The sequence below is a fragment of the Lissotriton vulgaris genome, chromosome 2_1 (assembly GCF_964263255.1).
Source record: "Lissotriton vulgaris chromosome 2_1, aLisVul1.2, whole genome shotgun sequence".
NCBI classification, from domain to species: Eukaryota; Metazoa; Chordata; class Amphibia; order Caudata; family Salamandridae; genus Lissotriton; species Lissotriton vulgaris.
Genome location: NC_141687.1, coordinates 395885273 through 395905788, shown reverse-complemented (window position 1 = coordinate 395905788; position 20516 = coordinate 395885273). Strand labels below are relative to the sequence as shown.

At 45.0% G+C, this 20516-nt stretch overlaps 1 protein-coding gene across 1 annotated transcript in view; it reads left to right on the top strand.

The window, feature by feature from the left end:
* ALS2 (alsin Rho guanine nucleotide exchange factor ALS2) overlaps positions 1 to 20516 on the top strand; it is a 1343724-nt gene that overhangs the window by 286025 nt on the left and 1037183 nt on the right. Inside the window, exon 8 of the mRNA XM_086955258.1 lies at positions 397 to 474. Within this exon, the coding sequence (XP_086811384.1) occupies positions 397 to 474 (78 nt within the window). The remainder of the gene's footprint in view (positions 1 to 396; positions 475 to 20516) is intronic.

Genomic DNA, 20516 nt, shown 5'->3' with positions numbered 1-20516 from the left:
TGCTGATTGAATGGTACTTTAAAGTGAATTGATGGCCTTCCACCCACATTTTAGGGAAAATTAATTATTCACGAAGGGACAAGGAAAGCTTGATTCAGGAGGCCTTTGTATATTTCTAAATATTGAGGGTGTGGAGGCTTACCATAGACTTACCTGCCTACTTAGGAATAAAAGTAAGTAAAACCAAATGTGTGGCTCAGGCCAAATGGTGCTGTAAGTCACTGGGAAGCTGAGAATATTACGTCGGCCTGCTATCTCAAGGTTTCCTGATGGACAGCGACCTGGTGTGCCCCTGGGCATCTCGCTTGGAGTGAGATTTGCAAATCATTATGATGTTTAACCAATGTCCTTCTTCATTCAAAGTTAGTCCTTGACATTCTTCATTGAACTTTACAGGTGTTCTCTTGGGGAAACAACAGCTGCGGCCAGCTAGGTCATTTCCAGTCTCCAAGCACAGTTCCTCGTTTAGCAAAGGTAATTTGATTTCCAATAGTGCGTTGTCAGTATGTGTTCTTGTGTAATTTAGTTTCTTCGGAGCTCCATATATTGAAAGACACTCTGTTTATCTTCATTGTATTACTTTAATCGATATATTATTGCTTGTTTCTTTATCTCAATGTCGTCACAGAAACAATTAATGTTTTGTGCCTTTACTCCAGTATTCCTACCAAGTTCTTACCAATGTTAAGAAGTCAGGAGGCGCTGTTGAACAGCTCAGATTGTTTCAGTTGGCTTGGTTAAACAGACAGATGGACACATTCATAAAGCAGGTCATCCATTTGATACCAGACTTCAAGATGGATGACATAAATAAATCAATCTCTCTGTTATTGTTGTCTGATTATACATTAGTTTTTAGATTGATACTCTGATGCCTAACCAAGGTAACCCTATTCAATTGAAGGAAATTATTTTTGTACAAAGGAATTTTAAAGCACTTAATGAATTTGATCTCTCTGAAATATATCTAAATGTAAGTGTTCACCTAGATCAGAGTGATAGTCCTGATACCCGGTGACTCTTTTGCTGATTCTGTGGTAAAGAAAAATCTAGCTCTTTCATCTTATGATATATACTGTATAATTCATGATTTCTTGCAATTACTCATTTATCCCTCTGCATTAAAGAATTCTATTGAATTACCGCTTTTGGAAAATCAAGGTTAGATTTTAATTTACTGGTGAACTGTAGTCTGATTTCTACAATACCTTTTTTTGGGTAAACGGACTGAATCTATTATCACTGCTCCGCTTCAAGGGCTATTTTGAGATTAGTATTCTAGTTTCAGATTATCAAGCAGGTATTTGGAACCAGTGCTGGATAATAGGTAACAAACCCTACATCAGAATGATCAAGGGCGTCCTGCCGCAGTGATCTTATTAAAGCTTTCTGCAGCATCTGACAATGGATGACAGGGTGTTTGATCATCAGTTTAGAGTAAGAGCAAAGACATTGCACTGAACACCTTCATTTTTATGTTAGAGAAAACTTTCCTTTCTAAATAAAGCACAGACAAACAGTTGTAAGCAGTCTGAAAGCAACATTTATTTGCTTTTGCTTAAGTGTGAACAGCCAGCAACCAACTGCACTGTTCTGCTGAGGGTTACAATCAGCTGCTTTTTATACATTTCGGGCGGGGTAGGAGAACATTAGAATAGATCATTGTGGTCAGATGATAATCAGGAGGGCATCCAGGGTGCACCGGAACTGCCTGCAAGCGCATTCTGAGAAACCCTCAAGCTAAATAACATGCAGCACCAGGTATTTGCATGCCATTAACAGCATGTACAGAGGCTCATTCTTGTCACAAACAAAGAACAATGGAATAGCATGAGCTGCAAAATGACATACCACTTATGAAATGGGCAAATCAGTTCTTCCCAAAATATATCTTAATTCAACAGTCTGCCCTTTGAACAGATGTTCAACATTAATATCCGAATCAATCAATATCTATATGCATTAATTCCATTACCTTATGGTCATGCTGAACCATGGCACTTGAAAAAGGAATGTTGCTAGGGGTGGGGGTACACAGCCAAGCACAAACTTAACAACAAACAGGGAGGATATTCATGCACAGGCAGACAACCAATATTGCAGTGTCGATAATCAATATGATACTCGGTGTAAACTCTAACCCCATGTACCAAACAGTAAAGAAAGGTCATCCATAATGTATGTACAGCAACATTATAAACTTGTATTACAATATCATGTAAATTATCAGGGATAAATGTACAGCATTCAGTATGCATCATTTTGCAGATACCCCCCTTTGCAGCGAGAAGCTTATCCAGCACCACATGACTTTTAAGCATCATTTATCTCATATCTACCATCTCTACTGTGATGTTTCCTAGAGCACTTGTTGTTTCATTTATTGTTGCTTCCAGCTATCCCTAACATAGGTGGTATTCCTAGTGTCAAATCACCAAACTCCTGAGCAGAATATCCGTATTATCTCTTTCCCTTCTCCCTCTAACTGCACTCTTTTATAGTTGATATTTGCTGACATAGTCTTTAGTATGTGTCGGCTATGGGGAAGCACCACTCCCAAATGACATGATCTTCCCCCCATTCCCGCAGTAACCACAGGTAAGCCTTGGCGACACAAATGAAATGGAGTCATGTATCTGCTACAACTGGCTGTATAAGGCAGGTGGCATTGGTTAGACCATAGGAGTTAATGCAGTTACTGCTCCCAACCTATTGTGACCCATTTGACACTAAACATAACTCTCCAGGTCCCCTTATCATTAATAAGGGTGGCTATGTAGGGAAGGGCATGGAGTTATTTGTTGCGGAAATGTTGAATACGTCCCAGCAAATAGAATTCTTATTGCCAGTGCAAGTATATTTTATAGTTATCTCTTCATTCCATTTCTGTGTTCTCCCCATAGGCGGTGAGCCATACAAGTACCATGTAGCCACTGTCTGGGAGAGAATATAACAAGAATCATTGAGAGTTAGAGATAGCAGTAACATGGACAAGCCATGCTGTGTCGCAGATGGTAGTCTTAGGGAGGTACGGCATTCAGATACATTTAATTCTTTGTGATAAGCATTCATCATTTATTTGGCAACATTCTCTTGATATTCTTTAGAGCGCTGGGCATGAAAATCAGTGGCAGTCATATCACTGTTGGAACCTTGCATAGGCACATAAAACACATCATACATATAGATGACAATAATAGCTGGTACAGCTACTAGAATGAGGACAAATGGAATGCAGAACTTTCTCTTTAACATTGCCTTAATCCATCCAGGTTGTTCGCCTTGAGTGGTCTTCTCACTTTATTCCTTGTTGTTTACCATCACTAGGCTGGTAGAGGTCACCAGTGCTTAAGGGCTATAAACTCAATCAAAAGTCTACCGTTAGTTGAGTTGAAAAGATGGACTCAGAATTTTATTTAGTGACACTGATGGAGGGGAAGAAGATACTGAATAAGTTGGTCAGCCAACAGTATTTCTGAGGTAGAGATGGTACCATGGTCTCTGAGGTGTAAAAAGTTTAGGGGAGGTATACCCTGTCCAGTGTGGTGGTGGATGTCGACGTTAGTTCCTTAGGTGGTGCTCTTTTCACATGGGAGGCATGTATTGAGTTCTTGTAGTCAGTACAATTGACAGCTGTCTGCGTGGCCAGGAGTCCTTGAACCAGCCCCTTCCAGCGTGGCTGCAAACAGGTGGTGTCCTGAAACCTTTTCACTAGCACCCAGACACCGGGTTGAAGCGGATGACCTGGCTCCTGCAATGGTTCTGGCAAAGCATCCTTCACCTGTTTATTGATGGAAGCAACATGTATTGTTAGTTGTCGACATTAATGGTGCAACAACTCATCCAAAACAACAGAAGTCAATTCTCTATGAGAATCTCCCTACATCAGGTTGCTGTTAGATCAGTGGGTATTTCATAGGGGGATCAACTTCATCTTACTGTCTGAGGTATCTCACATGCTCATTAGTGCTAACGGAAGAGCATCAAACCAAGTCAAGGAGGAAGATGCTACTATTTTTGAGATTTTATTTTTTAGCACCCCGTTTCTCCTCTCCACCAATCCTTCTGTTTCTGGGCCGAGCACATATTGTCCATAACGGCATTCATGAAGTGGCTTGCATTGTCACTCCATATCTTCCAGGGCAACCCAGATCTGGGTATCAGGTCTTTTACCAGACATTTGGCTGTTTGTAATGCATAATTGTTCTTTACTGGATATGCCTCCACCCATTTTGAAAAAGTACAGACCACCACCAGACTATACCGAAATTTGTTAATACTGGTCATTTCAATGTAATCCATTTGCAGCTCCTCAAAAACGCAATTGTTGACGAGCAAAATGTCCTGGTGGAGCCTTTGTTCTCTTTCCTATATTTTGCTGAGCGCAGGTCATACAGCATTGGCTCAACCATTCTCTGTATCTTGGCGTTTTCCCAAAACTGCAACATACTGTTGGTCAACCCATCCTGACCCAAATGAGTAGGGCAGTGCATCATCAGAGTCATAAATATAACAGGGCATCTGGCAGGAGATATTTTTTCTGCCCATAGTCGTCCAACAACCCTAAACCTTTGTACCCATTTTGGCCCAAATGCCCCATTCGTCCTCAGTAACTTGTTTCTGCATTTCAGCTATTCCTTCAGGGCTAATGTCTTGCAGCCTCATTGCCATGTCAGAGTGGGCTACATGCGTGAGAGCAGTGAGGGAGGAGTAAGTCCTCTTGGCTATTTTATCTGCAAGATCATAGATGTGTACAATATTTCCCATAACCAAAGTCTCGGCTTGTTGAAGGGAGAACCAGCTGCTGCTACTGATAATAGGAGATAAAATAGGTTTTCTCTTTTACTAAAACCCTTACTATCTTCTGCAGTCCCTTCAAATCCTCCAATGATATTCTGTATTGAGGTATCCTGGGTAAGCGTGTGCTGGCTGTGACTGTAATGTGTACAGGGTCTATATCCATTCTTCGATTGTTGTTGGTGTGTGTGTGGCCCAAATTCGGTGGTCTGAATTCAGTGGTCTATCTCCTTCAGATACTTAAGAGGGATGTGCAGTATTCCTCACAGCCCAGATCTAGTCATCATGGTCACATTGTCTGAGCCGCATTTCAAATAAATCACCTCTGTTGTAACCATGATGAACTCATCCAGTTCCATCAACCGATCTAGTCCTAAAAGTTTAAAGGCACACTTTTCTGAGATTACAAATTTATGTTTTTTTGTTATTGGACCAATCATATAGCGCAATGGGTGGGAAATGGGACTGGGGATTGGAACATTGGTAAACCCTACAGACACATTTACTTTCCTGGAGAGTGGGACCTGGGCAAGATCTGTGGTGGCTATTCATTGGAGGTGTTCTCTACTATCCCCCATTACATATGGGCCGCTTAAACGTAGGGGCCACACACTTCTATTCACCCACCCTCTCGGGCCTCCGTAGTCCTCATCTTCCCCAAAGTAATTGTTGTAGCTTGGTATTTCATGCATCATCGCATTGGTCATTTGGGCTTGTGGTTGTCACACAGTGTTGAAGTAATTATTATTATGCCTAGGGCCATTTTCCCTTAGTTACCAGAAAACTGAGATTGTGGTCTACCTCTGCCACAACTGCTACATCTCCCTCCCTGTTTGCTGGGGTGTGGACATTCTGCCACAGTTATGGCATGTACTTTGAGGAAATGTGTTTCCTAGTTGTGGAGGGGGAGAACTAATCCTCATCTGAGCCCCCATCCTCTTCAACTATTTCGATATTGTTGTATTTGTTGTACTAGTCCTTTATGTTTTAACTCCCTATGTTTCTTCTTCTTCACCTTATCCTCCTCCTGCTCGAATTTCTCATAATGCTAATGCAGGGTAAGCACTTCTGCCAAAGGCTAATGTTGCCAAGTAGGTTCCTAAATCTGTATTTTTTTTAAACCTATTTTTATTAAGGGGTTATGCCATTACATTCCATTGGATATGACAAATCACAGTATCTTTACACATTGGAGCAATAGTCCACATGACGAGCATAATTCACACAATGTTAATCCCAATGTAGGAGGTGTTTTACAGGAGCACACCCAATATTGCTAATACACATCTTGGTTACATTACCAGAAAAGGTATATTTCCCCAGCCATATCCTAGTGCATGCAGTTCCAGCAGTACCCATTCTGAGTTCTTTGGTCATGTCCAACAATCACTGCAATCATTACTACCAGCAAATAAAAATCTAAAACTGAAAAAACATTGTAAACTTACCAACCACCCCACCCCTTCCCTCCCCCCCTGTGGCTCAACATAGAAAGGAAAAATTACATTATCATATAATCAGTCCAGTACTATTCATTCTCTTTTTGGTACATTTAAACAGTGTCCTGCCGGCCTATATCAACCACCCTGTCCCAGGTCCAGCGCTCCAGCCTCACCGTTCTACAACTTGGTACAGGCCTCCCTATAATATACATTAGGTACAGTATTCTGTTATATCCAAGGCACCAAGTTCCCCCAGCAGCAAGTTCCATTCTGGTGATATGGGTGTCTTGCGCAGTCCATCGTGTTCCTCTCTTTTCAATTCCACCCCCTCAGTCCTGCCCCATTTCAGTAACTCGTCATACCAAGTTTTCAATGCTGGTGGCCTGGCTGCCTTCCAGTGCATTGTGATGTTGCATTTAGCCAGTATTAGCGCCAAGTTATTAAACTTAGTTACCGGACTACCCTTCTTTCCTTTAGGGCCCAGTCCTAACAGACAATATTCCAAGCTATTATTATTCCGTACTGGAGCTATCTCCGACAGAATCTCGCAGATCGCCCACAAGTACCGTCGCAGTCGTGGACAATTCCACAGCATGTGTAACAAATCTGCTGCTTGTAATTGGCAACGCGGGCATACATCCGAGGCATCTGGGTACATAGACTTCAGCTTGCACAGTGTTAAATAGACCCTATGCAACAGCATAAGTTGTATACATTTAAATGTCGGGTTTCGTGATACTCTCCTGGGGTACCCCACCACTTTATCCCATTCCCTATCACTGAACTCCCTACCTATATCCGTTTCCCACTTGCCTCTCAGGGGACCAAGGGGTATTGCTGCTACCGTGCGGATACCCCTATATAACCACCTAGTAAGATGACCTCCGTTACCCATTTAATGTTGCATTGTGACTAGTGCATATGTGGCCGGTTCCACCCCTTCAGGCAGCCCATGTAGTGCATATGTAGTGTGACAAATTAGCATGTAGAAGAAACAATGTATTCGGTACTACATGTTCTCACAGAAATCCATCATGTGGCATCATAGTACCCTCCTTAAAGAAATCACCCACTGTGGACACGCCCGCTGATTCACACAGCTCTACCCCACGCTTTGTAATTCTGCCTACCTGAGTGGGGATCCCTAGCATGGGTATAGTAGGGGCGTATGGGGGCACCGCCTTGGTGTAGCGTATAGAATGCCTCCAGTACAACAGTGCAATCCTCAAAAGGTGTGGTGCATACAGTGGGATCTTGCTATTAGGCTACATGAGCGTATGTACTGCGCCTCGCTGCCACTCCAGATGCGTCATTTCTATCTCCTGCAAATTCCGCCCTGCCATCCAATACGCCAGCCATTGCAGCTGCCTCGCTTAACAGTAGACCTTCAGATCAAGGACCCCCATTCCCCCATGTGCAGTGTCTAGGTACAGTTTCGTAACCCCTATGCGTCTCCTGCCCTTGCCCCATACCAGCTCAATCAACATAGTGGTAAGCACAGAAAAAGTCTTCGCAGGTATCATTACAGGCAAGTTGGTAAAAAAATACAACAATCTGGGGAGCACCACCATTTTTAGGTCTAGCCTATTAATTCCGCAAGGGATAATAGACGAGAGTACAGTGGGCAAACCAAGGTCTGAAACCATCGCGGATTTCGGACAGTTCGTGTGGTGCACTCGTGCGGAAAGCGCGTCTACATCAAACCCATCAGCCTCCCTCCCACAGGCATCTGAAGCTTCCCCAGCGGCCTCAGGCATTCACCCCAGAGCGCGCTCTGCCTCACTTCTCCTCCCCCCTAATTACATCCCTGCTGTTTCACTCACTTTCACGGCCGCGAGGCCGTGCTTCAAAGGGATCCGCTTCCCGCTCCCCCGCCTCCCAGGTTTTCTCTCCTGCCCAAATTATACCTCAGAGAAGGGCTTTGATCTGGCCCGACCTTCTCCGTCTGTCATTTCCAATTCGTATGCTCTTTCAGTCTACTTTGAATTTATAAAGTGGCGAGACACAGAGGCTGATATGCATCGCATTATCCTCCCCAGATGAACTAATGAAGCACTCTGTCACGTTGCAGAGTGCCGCTTTAAATGACAGTGACCGCTGAATGTCTCTTGCTTTCTTTGACTGCCTGTCTCTATTTTTCTTCCATTGACATTGTCTGCCTGTCTGTTGTACTTGGCCTCACTCCTCTTTATGCTTCTATCTCACTCCACTGCCTGTCTGCCTCTCGCTAACCACTGCCTGGCTTGCCTCTCTCTGTGACTGCCTCTCTTTGACTGCCTGTCTCAGCTTCTCGATCTCTTTGACTGTCTCTCTCTCCTCTACCCCTCTCGTGCGCGCTCTCTCTCCTTTGAGTCTGCTGCCGGTCTCTCTCTCTTTGACTGTAGGCCCCCCTCGCGCGCTCTCTCACCTCTACAGCCCGCCTCTGCCTTGCGCTCCATGCCGCAGTCTTTCCCTTTATCTTTCATTTATGGCCGAGGCGCCGCCAGCCAGAACAAACGGAAGAAATATTTTTGAACGGAGCGAGGGATTCTGCGAGTACGCTTTCCATAAAAGAAAGCCACAGGGAGGGGGAGCTCACACCTCACGGGTGAGTTTATGGCACCCCAAAACGTTTGTCCCCCACTCTCCCACCAGAAAACCATGTGGAAGGCTGTAAACGGCCTTCAAACACCATCTTCACACCTCAGGACATGCTTTGGGGCCGTTACGGGGTGGGAGTGGTAGGGTCAGTCACCAGTGCCTTTATACCAGCTGTCCTACCAGATTCTGGTGGGGACTCAGCAACCTTACCTATGTTCATAAAGTGCGCGAGTGTGTGTGTGTGTGTGTGTGCGCGCCCGGCAGGCGTCTGAAGAATGGAGGTGCAATCTGTATGTATATATCGATGGTGTTGAGCGCTTTCTTCAGCGAAATATATAACCTACAGGCAGCAGGTCCTGTTTGCTGAAGTGTGGACTCTTACTTTTAACTCTGAAGGTAATATAAAGTGACGTAGTGGGGAGAAATAACACCGGCCATTGCTCAAGTACTAGTAGGCAATTCAGTTTGTGATGTGTGCTATATTAAAGACCAGCAGCATTTTTTATTTAACAGTCCTCGCTCGAGCGCCCCCCCCCCCCCCACACTTCTTATCCAGGTCACAATACTAAAACCACATGCATTGATCCGAGTTTCTCAAATGAAAACAGAATTCAGCCCACCCACCCAACCCCCTCGGGTGTTTTTCTTTCCCTCGTGAAACAATCCTTTGCAATGCAATAGGTCTTGCAGTTACACGAGTTTAAGCTATTGACATTGTAAATGACAATGCCTTTTATTTGTTTTTAAAATGAAAACAAAAATAAAAGGCTGTTATTTGCAATGTCAGTAGCTCAAACTTGTTTTAGATAACTTCGATTGTGACCCGAGCAGATGTGGACAAACACCAATGCCACAACATTCTCACCCTCATATTCATGAGTGAATCGCATGCTCTGGTGTTCCTCCGTTCACATTTCTTTCCGATCCTTCTGGTTCTTGCAAGTGATTAGTGGGTTTTCACGCTTGTTTATTTTCTGCCTGCACTTCAACTTTCCATCCGGTCAACAAGCAGTACTTTCTTTCTGTTCCACCAGTCTATGTACATTTTTTCCACGTCTGTCGCAAAGCTTTCAGTCTCTCGTGCATGATTATAGCGCACTTTGTGGCTGTCTCCATAACTGCTCTTTGACCTGATGCTTTTTTTTTGTGTGAAATCACCCCATGCCGAGCTTACACTTCAATGGCATCCGTGCCCCTCCCTTTAGTCGCAGATTGCTAATCTGCAGCCCTCTCCCTCCCAGCCTGCTGTTCTAACTCCCTGCCCTCTTCTCCTGTGCTGATCTGCTGTTCTCTTCCACCCACCCCCTTCTCTAACTTCCTGTTCTCTTCTCTTCTCTCATGCTGATCTGCTGCTCTCTTGCACCCTGCCTCCTTCTCTAACCCTGCCTCCTTCTCTAACTCCCTCTTCTCTTCTGTGCCAATCTACTGTTCTCTTCCACCCTCTCCTGCTTTAACTCCCTGTTCTCTTCTCCTGATCTGCTGTTCCCTTCCACCCCTTCGTTCTCTAACTCCCTGTTCTCTTTTCATGTGCTGATCTGCTGCTCTCTTCCACCGCCTACTTCTTTAACTCCCTGTTCTCTTCTGCTGTGCTGATCTGTTCCTCTCTTCCACCCGCCTACTTCTTTAACTCCCTGTTGTCTTCTCCTGTGCCGATCTGCTGTGCTCTTCCACCCGCCTCCTTCTTTAACTCCCTGTTCTCTTCTCCTGTGCTGATCTGCTGCTCTCTTTCACCCTGCCTCCTTCTTTAACTCCCTGTTCTTTTCTCCTGTGCTTATCTGCTGCTCTCTTCCACCCCGCCCCCTTCTCCAACTCCCTGTTCTCTTCTCCCGTGCTGATCTGCTGTTCCCTTCCACCCCTTCGTTCTCTAACTCCCTGTTCTCTTTTCCTGTGCTGATCTGCTGCTCGCTTCCACCCGCCTCCTTCTTTAACTCCCTGTTCTCTTCTGTTGTGCTGATCTGCTGCTCTCTTCCACCTGCATCCTCTTCTAACCGCACACACACATACATACAACCACGCACATACACACATACAACCAAACACACAACCACACGAACACACACAACCACACCACACACACAATCGCACACACAACCAAACACATACAACCACACACACAATCACACTCAACCACACACTCAACCACACACTCAACCACACACTCAACCACACACACAACCACACACACAACCACACACACATACAACCACACACACATACAACCACACACAACCACACACACACACAACCACACACACACAACCACACACACACACAACCACACACACACACACAACCACGCACAACCAACCACACACACAACCACACACACACAACCACACACACACAACCACACACATCTATTGCCCTCTATCTATCTGTCGCCCTCACTCTATCTATCTATCTATCTATCTATCTATCTATCTATCTATCTATCTATCTATCTATCTATCTATCTATCTATCTATCTATCTATCTATCTATCTATCTATCTATCTATTTATCTATCTATCGTCCTCTCTATCGCCCTCACTCTTTCAATTGCTCTCACTCTATCTATCTATCGCCCTCACTCTCTATTTATCGATCTATCTATCTGCCTCACTCTATCTATCTATCTGTCTATCGCCCTCACCCTCTCTATCGCCTTCACTCTTATCTATCTATCGCCCTCACTCTATCTATCTATCTATCTATCTATCTATCTATCTATCTATCTATCTATCTATCTATCTATCTATCTATCTATCTATCTATCTATCTATCTATCTATCTATCTATCCATCTATCCATCTATCCATCTATCCATCTATCCATCTATCCATCTATCCATCTATCCATCTATCCATCTATCCATCTATCCATCTATCCATCTATCCATCTATCCATCTATCCATCTATCCATCTATCCATCTATCCATCTATCCATCTATCTATCTATCTATCTATCTATCTATCTATCTATCTATCTATCTATCTATCTATCTATCTCTCTATCGCCCTCACTCTATCTAGCTATCTATCGCCCTCACTCTATCTATCTATCGCCCTCACTCTATCTATCTATCACACCACCACAGCATCACTCAGGGGCACCACAGCATCACTCAGGGGCACCACAGCATCACTCAGGGGCACCACAACATCACTCAGGGGCACCACAACATCACTCAGGGGCACCACAGCATCACTCAGGGGCACCACAGCATCACTCAAGGGCACCACAACATCACTATGCGCTACTAAAGCCTCACTGAACGCCACAGCATCACTCTTCGCCACCACAACATCACTCAGCGCCACCACAGCATCAATCTGCAACTATTCAACAACAACTGGTTCAAATATGTTCTCTCAATGTTTCAAGCTTTATTACAAATGTTACAAAAATGTTAATATTTCACTTCTGTTCTTGAATTTTCGCCACAATAAAATACACTGAACATAATCTTCACAAAAGTTATTTACTAAAGTTTAAGCTATTGCCATTATAAATTACAATAACTTTTATTTAATTATTAATTATGTGAAAAAAATAAACGCCATTGTTATTTGTAATATCAATACATCTAAGTCAAGTAAATACAAAACATGTTGCATTACAAATGCTATAGGTGTCACATTGGCAAAAGTTAAAAGTATTGGCATTGTAAATGACAAAACTATTAATTTTGCTATTTTCAAAACCAACACATAAATAAAAGATTTGTCATTTACAAGACCAATAGCTCAAACTTTCCTAATGCGAGACCTATTGCATTGCAAATGCTTGTTGTGATAGCCACTTTTCCTGCCACAGATATGGGTAAAGTGACCCAGAACCTTATTTGTGATCTAAGCGAGGCAATAGCCCTATTCAGGTTGCCCTCCAGGAGATCCGTCTTGTCTCTATAAATATTAATACCTAAATATTTAAAAGTGTCAGGTGCAATGTGAAACGAACAGTCTCCAAACCCCGTCATCCCAGTCCGTTTTGAGTCCGCAAAATAATAGGCATAGGAGTTATTTTCGTTTATGGACAAGCCAGACAGCCTCTGAAATGTAGCAAAGATTGAAGGTATAGGCTCACAGACATCGTCCAGGTTTCTGAGGAACAATATTATATTGTCTGCGTAAGCAGATGCAATATGTGTCGTGGGGCCAAGTTGTATACCCCTATGGCCTGCAGTGGTGCGTAACTTCAGCAGTAGGGGCTCTAACGCCAGAATGAACAGCAGAGGCGACAACGGGCACCCCTGCCTGGTACCCCTTTCAACCGCATAATGCTTTGAGATGTGCCTACCCATTCTCGCCCTGGCCGTAGGCCCTGTATATAGTAATAACACCCACTTTACGAATTCCTAAATCTATTTGGCCACTGTATATGGGTCCCTCAAGCCATTCACAAAAAAGCTACTCAATGCGAACTGTGCACTTTTCATGTCAAACGGTATCCCACTATGAGTCGTGAAAGCCTTATGCATCCTAGCAAAATATGCGGAAACCTTCTCTTCGGGCTCCTGCTTTCATTCTATAAGGCTATGCTAATCTATCTTTTTGTTGTACACAGTCATTTCTAGTCTCTTTATTAAGCAGACAGACAATTTCCAACTATCCTCATGGGGTTCAGTGCCCGCCTTCCTCTTCTTTTCTCTTTGTACCAAGAACTCCCCATCTATCTCAAATTCTGCACTATTTTCCTTCCTCAATTTTGACTATAAACCAGCAGGTAAGTTGATACTAATTATCTGTTCTAAATCATTCAATGTCATGTGAGTGGCCATTAATGTGCGTTCTGTCTGGCACTACCATTCTGTTGTGTTTTCTCATATGTCAGGGTACTGCGTGGGAAGGTGGGTGACTTTTCTCGTATGTTTAGGTACTAAGTGGCAAAGTGCATGACCATGGGAGATGTACATACATACTTGGATTTGCCACCTCCAGATCTGGCTCTTCTCTAAGTGCCAGAGCATTACCATGCATAACGTACCAGGTGATTGCTATGTGGTCTACTTTATCTTGGGAAGACGATTTTTCCTTATACGTTTCTTGCTGCAACGCCTGGCGTGGTGCTTGCTTTGATCTGTTTGGTCCAATATCTTGTCTACTAATTTGGTAAACATCGAAAGTTAGGCCGTCTGGGCTGAGAGGGATAAATGAGTATCTTTTAAACATTCTCCAGTGTCCTTAGCATTTTGGAATTGGGATAATTTTTTTTTTTTTTTTGAAAACCTTTATTCAGAAAAGAAGGAGATACATGCGCAGGCCCACAACCATCATGGCCGGCCGCAAAAGCAATCAATAAAACAGGAGAAACTGAAGCCAATCAGGAAACAGGATATATAAAAGTACATCAAATGCGGTCGTGGGGCTCGCAGACAGGATATGAGGTTTTCATTTTTAAATTTTAGAAGAAGAGTAGGGGCTGCAACAACAAGGGCATCACACCTCACGGGATAGGAGCACAAAGGAGACGATTGGGACCAACCCCAATCACAGTCGGAGATAGGCTATAACCAAAGCAACTATACAATCCAAGCAGCCACGGCGACAATACTGGACGGGAAACCACATTACAATGATCCACATTTCTAAAAATCACCCCAAAAAGCCTACCCCCCAAGAGCTGAAAAACAGAGGCTTGTCGAGAAGCCGAATAAAGAAAAAGAAAGGTGCAAGACCAAGAGACAGCCAGCCCTACGAAAGGGGAAAGAACCCTCCCAAAGCCAGAAAAGAGCGATAGAGACCATAGAACATAACAAACTAAAATAACAACCCCCCCCACACCCGCCACCCTGCACCCCTGTAATGGCTACGGCCTAACCCACTAACAGCGTGCCTGTCGCCCCGGAACTGCCCCACAGAAGGGAAAGTATTAAAAAGAAGTGGAGGAGGAGAAATCAAACAAGCCCCCGGACACCTAATACCTCTCGCCGGCTGTATCCCCCCCATAGCACAATCATCATCAATGAGCAGAATCAGTCAGCATTAGCATGGGGAGGACAGTCACCAGAAACCCCCCTCCCCCAACCCCCTGCCCGGTGAGGTATTCGGTGCAATCCCGGCAAGAATAAACGGAGCAACCCCAGGGAATTAGAAGTCAACCCTGCAAGCGTCACAAGGAGTTATATTGCCAAAGTCGTAACAGTTGCAAACCGAGGAAGCGTCTCAAAATTCAAAGCAGTGGGAAGTAGCAAGAAAATTCCAAAGTCAAAGTCAGCCCTGACCAGTGCGAATCCGTTCCGGGGCACATCTCAACCAAGCCGCATCAGACCAGAAGCAATCAAAGCGTCCATGGTGGACCAGGGCAGTGCAGGCGGAGCACGGGCCGGTTTCAAAATGGCGGCATCCGTTGCGCAGACTAGCCGGGACAAAGGAAAATGGCGATCTTCTCCGACGGGACCGTGAGACTCGGCAATGGGGAACAGGATTTCCAACGACGACACACCATCGAAGAGGAGATGTAGAGGGAAGACCATGCGCTGCAGTAGATGAAGGAAAGGTGGGGCCGACTCTCAAAGGAACGAAATCGGGCTGCCGCTCGGGCCCCCGCAGATGGAGGGTCAAATCAGTCTGGATCGCAGATTTCTGTGCAGGCACTGCAGCAACCGTGGCCGGCCGCGAGCAAACATCGTCTAGTTTCGCGGCCAGGGAGACACAAGCGCCGGTGAATTGCGAGCGGAGCGCCCCAATCGCCGCCATTACGGACCTCAATGAATGTGCGCCATCCATCCCCTCCATCCCGGGGCTCAGAGGACGGAGGGGAACACAAACTCCAGCACACAGCACCGGGCTCCGGGCACACACTTGGCGATCGCAACAGCAAGGGCGTCCCGAATTGGCGCACTCAGGGCAGACACCGGCCGTGGGTGCAGCCCGACGGCCCCGGGACCGTGAAACGGGGGCAGGCACACAACCCACAGCCGCTGTGCAGGAGGATCTCAGCAGTGTCTCTTCACCATCCATCAACAAGGTCAAGAGTCAAGAGCAGAATTTTTTTTTTCAGACCTGGAGGACCGGCCACAATCGCGGTCCCACAGCCGATATTGATGAGGTCCCTCTCGGGTGCTTCAGAAATCGAGGACCCGGCGGCAGTCCGGGAGTAGGCCGAAAATGGAACACGACATAACTTCGTCGCTAAAGAAGATAGAAAATCCGGGAAAGCACCATTGGCATCATGCAATCTTCGTACAGCCGGGCACGGGGCGTGGGTAGAGGATAGTCGACAGGATAGTCGGGCCGCTGGCGGAGGTCGGCGGAGCCGGGAGCTTATGCGGCCATCTTGGATCACGGCGTAGCTCCTCCCCCCCGGAATTGGGATAATTGAGGGTAGGCCTGACTTGGAGTGGAAGTCATGGATCAATCTTTATAAATTTAATATTATTATTATTATTATTATTATTGCATTTATTGAGTGCACAGCTACCCGGAGGTTTTCCGGCGCTTGCCTAGGGAACCCGTCCTGGCTTTTCCCTGTGAGATAGCCCCTACAGGGCATCCCCAAGGTGAAAGCCAGGTATCCCGCCGCAGGGGGGCCGTTGTGGAGATTAAGCAAGCTTAATGCCCAGAGTTGCAGAGTGAGAACCCATGATTAGAGCCGGCACCGAAGCGAGAATTATCGAGTCAGTGGACATTTGAGCTCAAGACCCTGCCGCGTCGGGAATTGAACCCTGGTCACGGGTCTGACCTCAGCTTCCGGGTCTGCCTGCTCTACACCGTGAGCCACACTTCTCCACTTATATATTTATATATATATTATATATTTGGTCAAACACCATTTTCAGCAGACAGTGCTTCATCCTAAATTTAAAATTGTGGGAAACTGTTACCATAGTCCTTTAAACCCTCTTTCATTATGACATAATTCATATGTTCTGTCTTTTCCTGTTCGTCTTCGGTCATCTGAGTGTCTGATCTTAGCCTAGTTGTTTCCTCATTCTTTCTAGTAGTCATTGATCAGTGGATGCGACTTGTAGAGTCGGGCGGTATGAGTAGGATGTTGTTATCCAGTATTGGGGTATCTTTCACAGATTCACATGCTTAGAATCATCCCCGCCGAGGAGGTGGGAGTCTCGCGGTATACTAAAAAAAAACATTATAGTCATAACAATATTACACAATAGGTTACTATGAACAGCAAAGTCACTACATTTGCCTATCTTAGTCATGTTACAAAAAGAACCAAATTTAGGACACAGCCAATCAGGCTGCACCACCCTCTTAGAACCTTCCACAAAGATGCAAACCCTCAGATTTTCTACCGCACGTCGTGTGACAGGGAGTCTCCCTGAGCTCTGCTCAGTTTTTCTTTACCTTTGGCTGACCTTTGTGAGTAGATATGTCTGACTCTTCAAAGAAAAGCTTATTTTTGCCTTGCTCTTCATGTGGGAAGAAAAGATAAAATTTTGAGGATCCACGTAAGGAATGTATTTATTGTCTTTATCCAGCACAAAAGGTTAAAGACTGCAGGATTTGTAGAACCTTCCCTGCCAAGACTCTGAAGGACAGAGAAGGAAGACTGTTGGTTTGGCTGGAAAAATTGAAAGCTACATCGGATGTTGTTTCTGGAGATGATGGCAGTGTAAGTTCTCAGGCGTCCACCCCTCATCCAAAAAGAGGGATAGATCTGTTGATCCTCCTGAGCGACAGAGTAAGACTCCGAGACTGGTCACTCTTCCTCTAAAAAAGAGAAACTTTCATTCTCTTCAGAGGTGAAAACTGGAGAAAAATCGAAGATTCCTCTAAACAGAAATCTTTTTCTGGGCCTGTCAAGATCTCGTCAATGTCGTAAAAAGCTCAGTCAAAGATGAAATCTCTTCAGAGGGTGAATGATTACTCTACGTCGATGAGAAAATCCCATCGATTATTTAATCGCCGTCGAGGATGCCAATCTCGTCGACGCCTACTTCGTTGTCGATTGGACCAATGCCGTCAACGCATTCGGCTTCGACGACGATAAAGCTCCCGTCGACGGGCCCACCGTCGGTGACGATACAACTCCCGTCGATGAGTCCCCCGGCAACGACTTCTACGACAACATCGTCGACGATGGATTTTCCGTCGACGACCTCCATGATTACAATATCGACGGTATCTTCTGGTATGGCTATTTCCACTGATACTGGCTCACCGTCTATGTACATTTCGTCGGCGCTGAAGTGTAAAAGACCTTCATCTTTGCAGATTACGCCAGTTTTGACTTCAAAATTATCGTCTTCATTCCCATCTTCAAGACACTATTACTAGGACGTTTCTCATATCTCACCATTACCTCCTAGCCACTATCTGGAGGAGTCAGATAATGATGGACTTTTTAGCACAGTACGTAATCCTTCTCAACTCCGGATTAAATATCAGGAGGATGATGATGATGAGCAATACTATGAGCCTTGTGAATCTATAAGAGGCCCTCAGGTGTCATTTCAGCTGGAACCTATGGTACAAATGCCTATAGTTTTGATGCAAGATTTGACTGCTATGTTGAGAGATTATAATACACACTTCCACCAGCGCCGGTTCCAGATGAACCTACTACGCCATACGGTTTTGAAGGCTGCTGGTCCTTCTGCCCCTATCATGGTGCATCAGGAGGTGGTGCCTACACATTTCGTTCAAGATGATGATGGCGACACTGTGGCCGAAGATGGAGAGATACCAAACTCACCCACAACTGTGGATGAATGGGATGAGTACTTAATTCCTACGCCATCCTCGCCAGTTCCTCAGGCAGTTGATTCCCCTTCTTAGGATTTTGGAGGTTTTCACGCAATTATGGAAAGGGCAGCAACCAGGTTTCATCTTCCTGTATCTGTGAAAAAAGCAGAGTGTATCCTTTATGATTTTAAGGACCAGAGTTGGAAATCAGTTCGTTCAATCCCTATAATCGATCATATCGGGGAAGAAGGAACTAAAATAATGAAAACTCCATTTTCGATACCTGTGATTCTCCCTAGAATCGATAAAAAGTATAATGCACCGGATGATGATCCTGCTTGCCTATCTGGACACCCAAGACCAGATTCTGTTATTTCACAGGCGGCCCAGCAGAAGTCGCAAAATCCATCCATTCCTGTAACGGCGCCGCCAGATAAGGATGGGAGACGCCTTGATAACATTGGTAAGCGCTTTACCACCATGGCGGGCGCGTCAGGTCGTGCCACAAACTCTTTGGCAGATATGACCGCCAATAATGGTCAGACATTTCTCCTTACCTCGAATACCTACCTGAGGACAAGAAGCAGGAAGCAAAGAAAATACTTTTTGAAGGTGAAAGGGCTGCTTCAGAGATTATTGACATTTCTATGGATCTAGCCTCCTTGGGATTTCGTCAACTTGCCGGAGCAGCAACCCTTCGACGACAGGGTTGGTTGAAATCCACCACCTTTCTCCGGGAAGTCCAAACGAAGATTTTGGACATGCCATCTGATGGCGATATGTTATTCGTGAAACACATAGGTGAGGCTGTACAAGAAATCAAGAAGGATACTGACACTGCCCGAGCTCTTGGCACTTAGCAATATAGAAAGACTCCTTTTCGAGGAGCTAGAGGCAGAGGATCATATTCCTATCATGGTGGATATCAAAGATATCAAAACCAGGGCAATCAAGGACGATATGGTTATCAACAGCAGCAACAGCCGCAGTCCTATAGAAATCCCCCAGCTGCCGCTTATAGACAACAGAACAGAAGACGCCAACCTCAAGGCAGGGACTCTGCTACAAAACAGTGACAATCTTTTAGCTCCTGCACCAGATCTGCCACACCTGGTTTACAGGATTCCGAATGTATCCCGACATCTCAAAAAATGGAAAAGAATAACCACAGACAAGTGGGTTTTGGATATTCTCAAATTTGGGCATACCCAGGAATTTGTCAATCCTCCCCCCTCCTCATCCACCTTTGAAGAAGCATCCTCCGCATCTTGCTCTTCTCAGAAAGGAAGTAAAAACCATGCTTTCGAAAGTAACGATAGAAAGAGTGCCTCACTCTCAGGTGGGGAAAGGATTTTATACCTGCTTTTTTCTAATAAAGAAGAAGTAAGGGGAATGGAGGCCTATACTGGATTCAAGAAAGTTGAACAAATATCTTCAAAAGAAATCTTTTCGCATGGTCACACTTAAAGAAATCCTTCAGCTTCTGGACCATGCAGATTTCATGACAACATTGGATCTCCAGGATGCATACTACCACATACCAATTCACCCCAAGCATCGAAAATTCCTTTGTTCCACTGTGGCAGGTGCACATTTTCAGTTCAAAGTCCTCCCATTCGGCTTACCCTCAGCCCCGAGAGTCTTTACAAAATTCCTAGCTCCGGTGGTGGCTCATCTCAAGCTTCAGGGCATACAATTATTCCCGTATCTGGACGATTGGCGGATAAAGGCTCCTTCCTTGCAACAGGCTTCTCATGCAACGTCCACATGCCCACAAGTTTTCAATCCCTAGGACTCTCACTGAACATTCAAAAATCAGTCCTTTGTCCTTCTCAAAGAATTCAGTTTCTGGGGGCAATGTTGGATTTTATCCGAGACAAAGTATTCTTGTCCAAAGAAAGACAATCACGCCTCATTTCTCTGGCGTCAGACCTCCTAAAAAGAAAGTTTGCTTCTGTGAGGATTATCAACTCTTTCGTGGGAATGCTATCATCAGCAATTCTGTTAGTACCTCATACCCGTCTAAGGATGCAGCAGATTCAAGAGGAACTGGATAGTCAGTAGCTC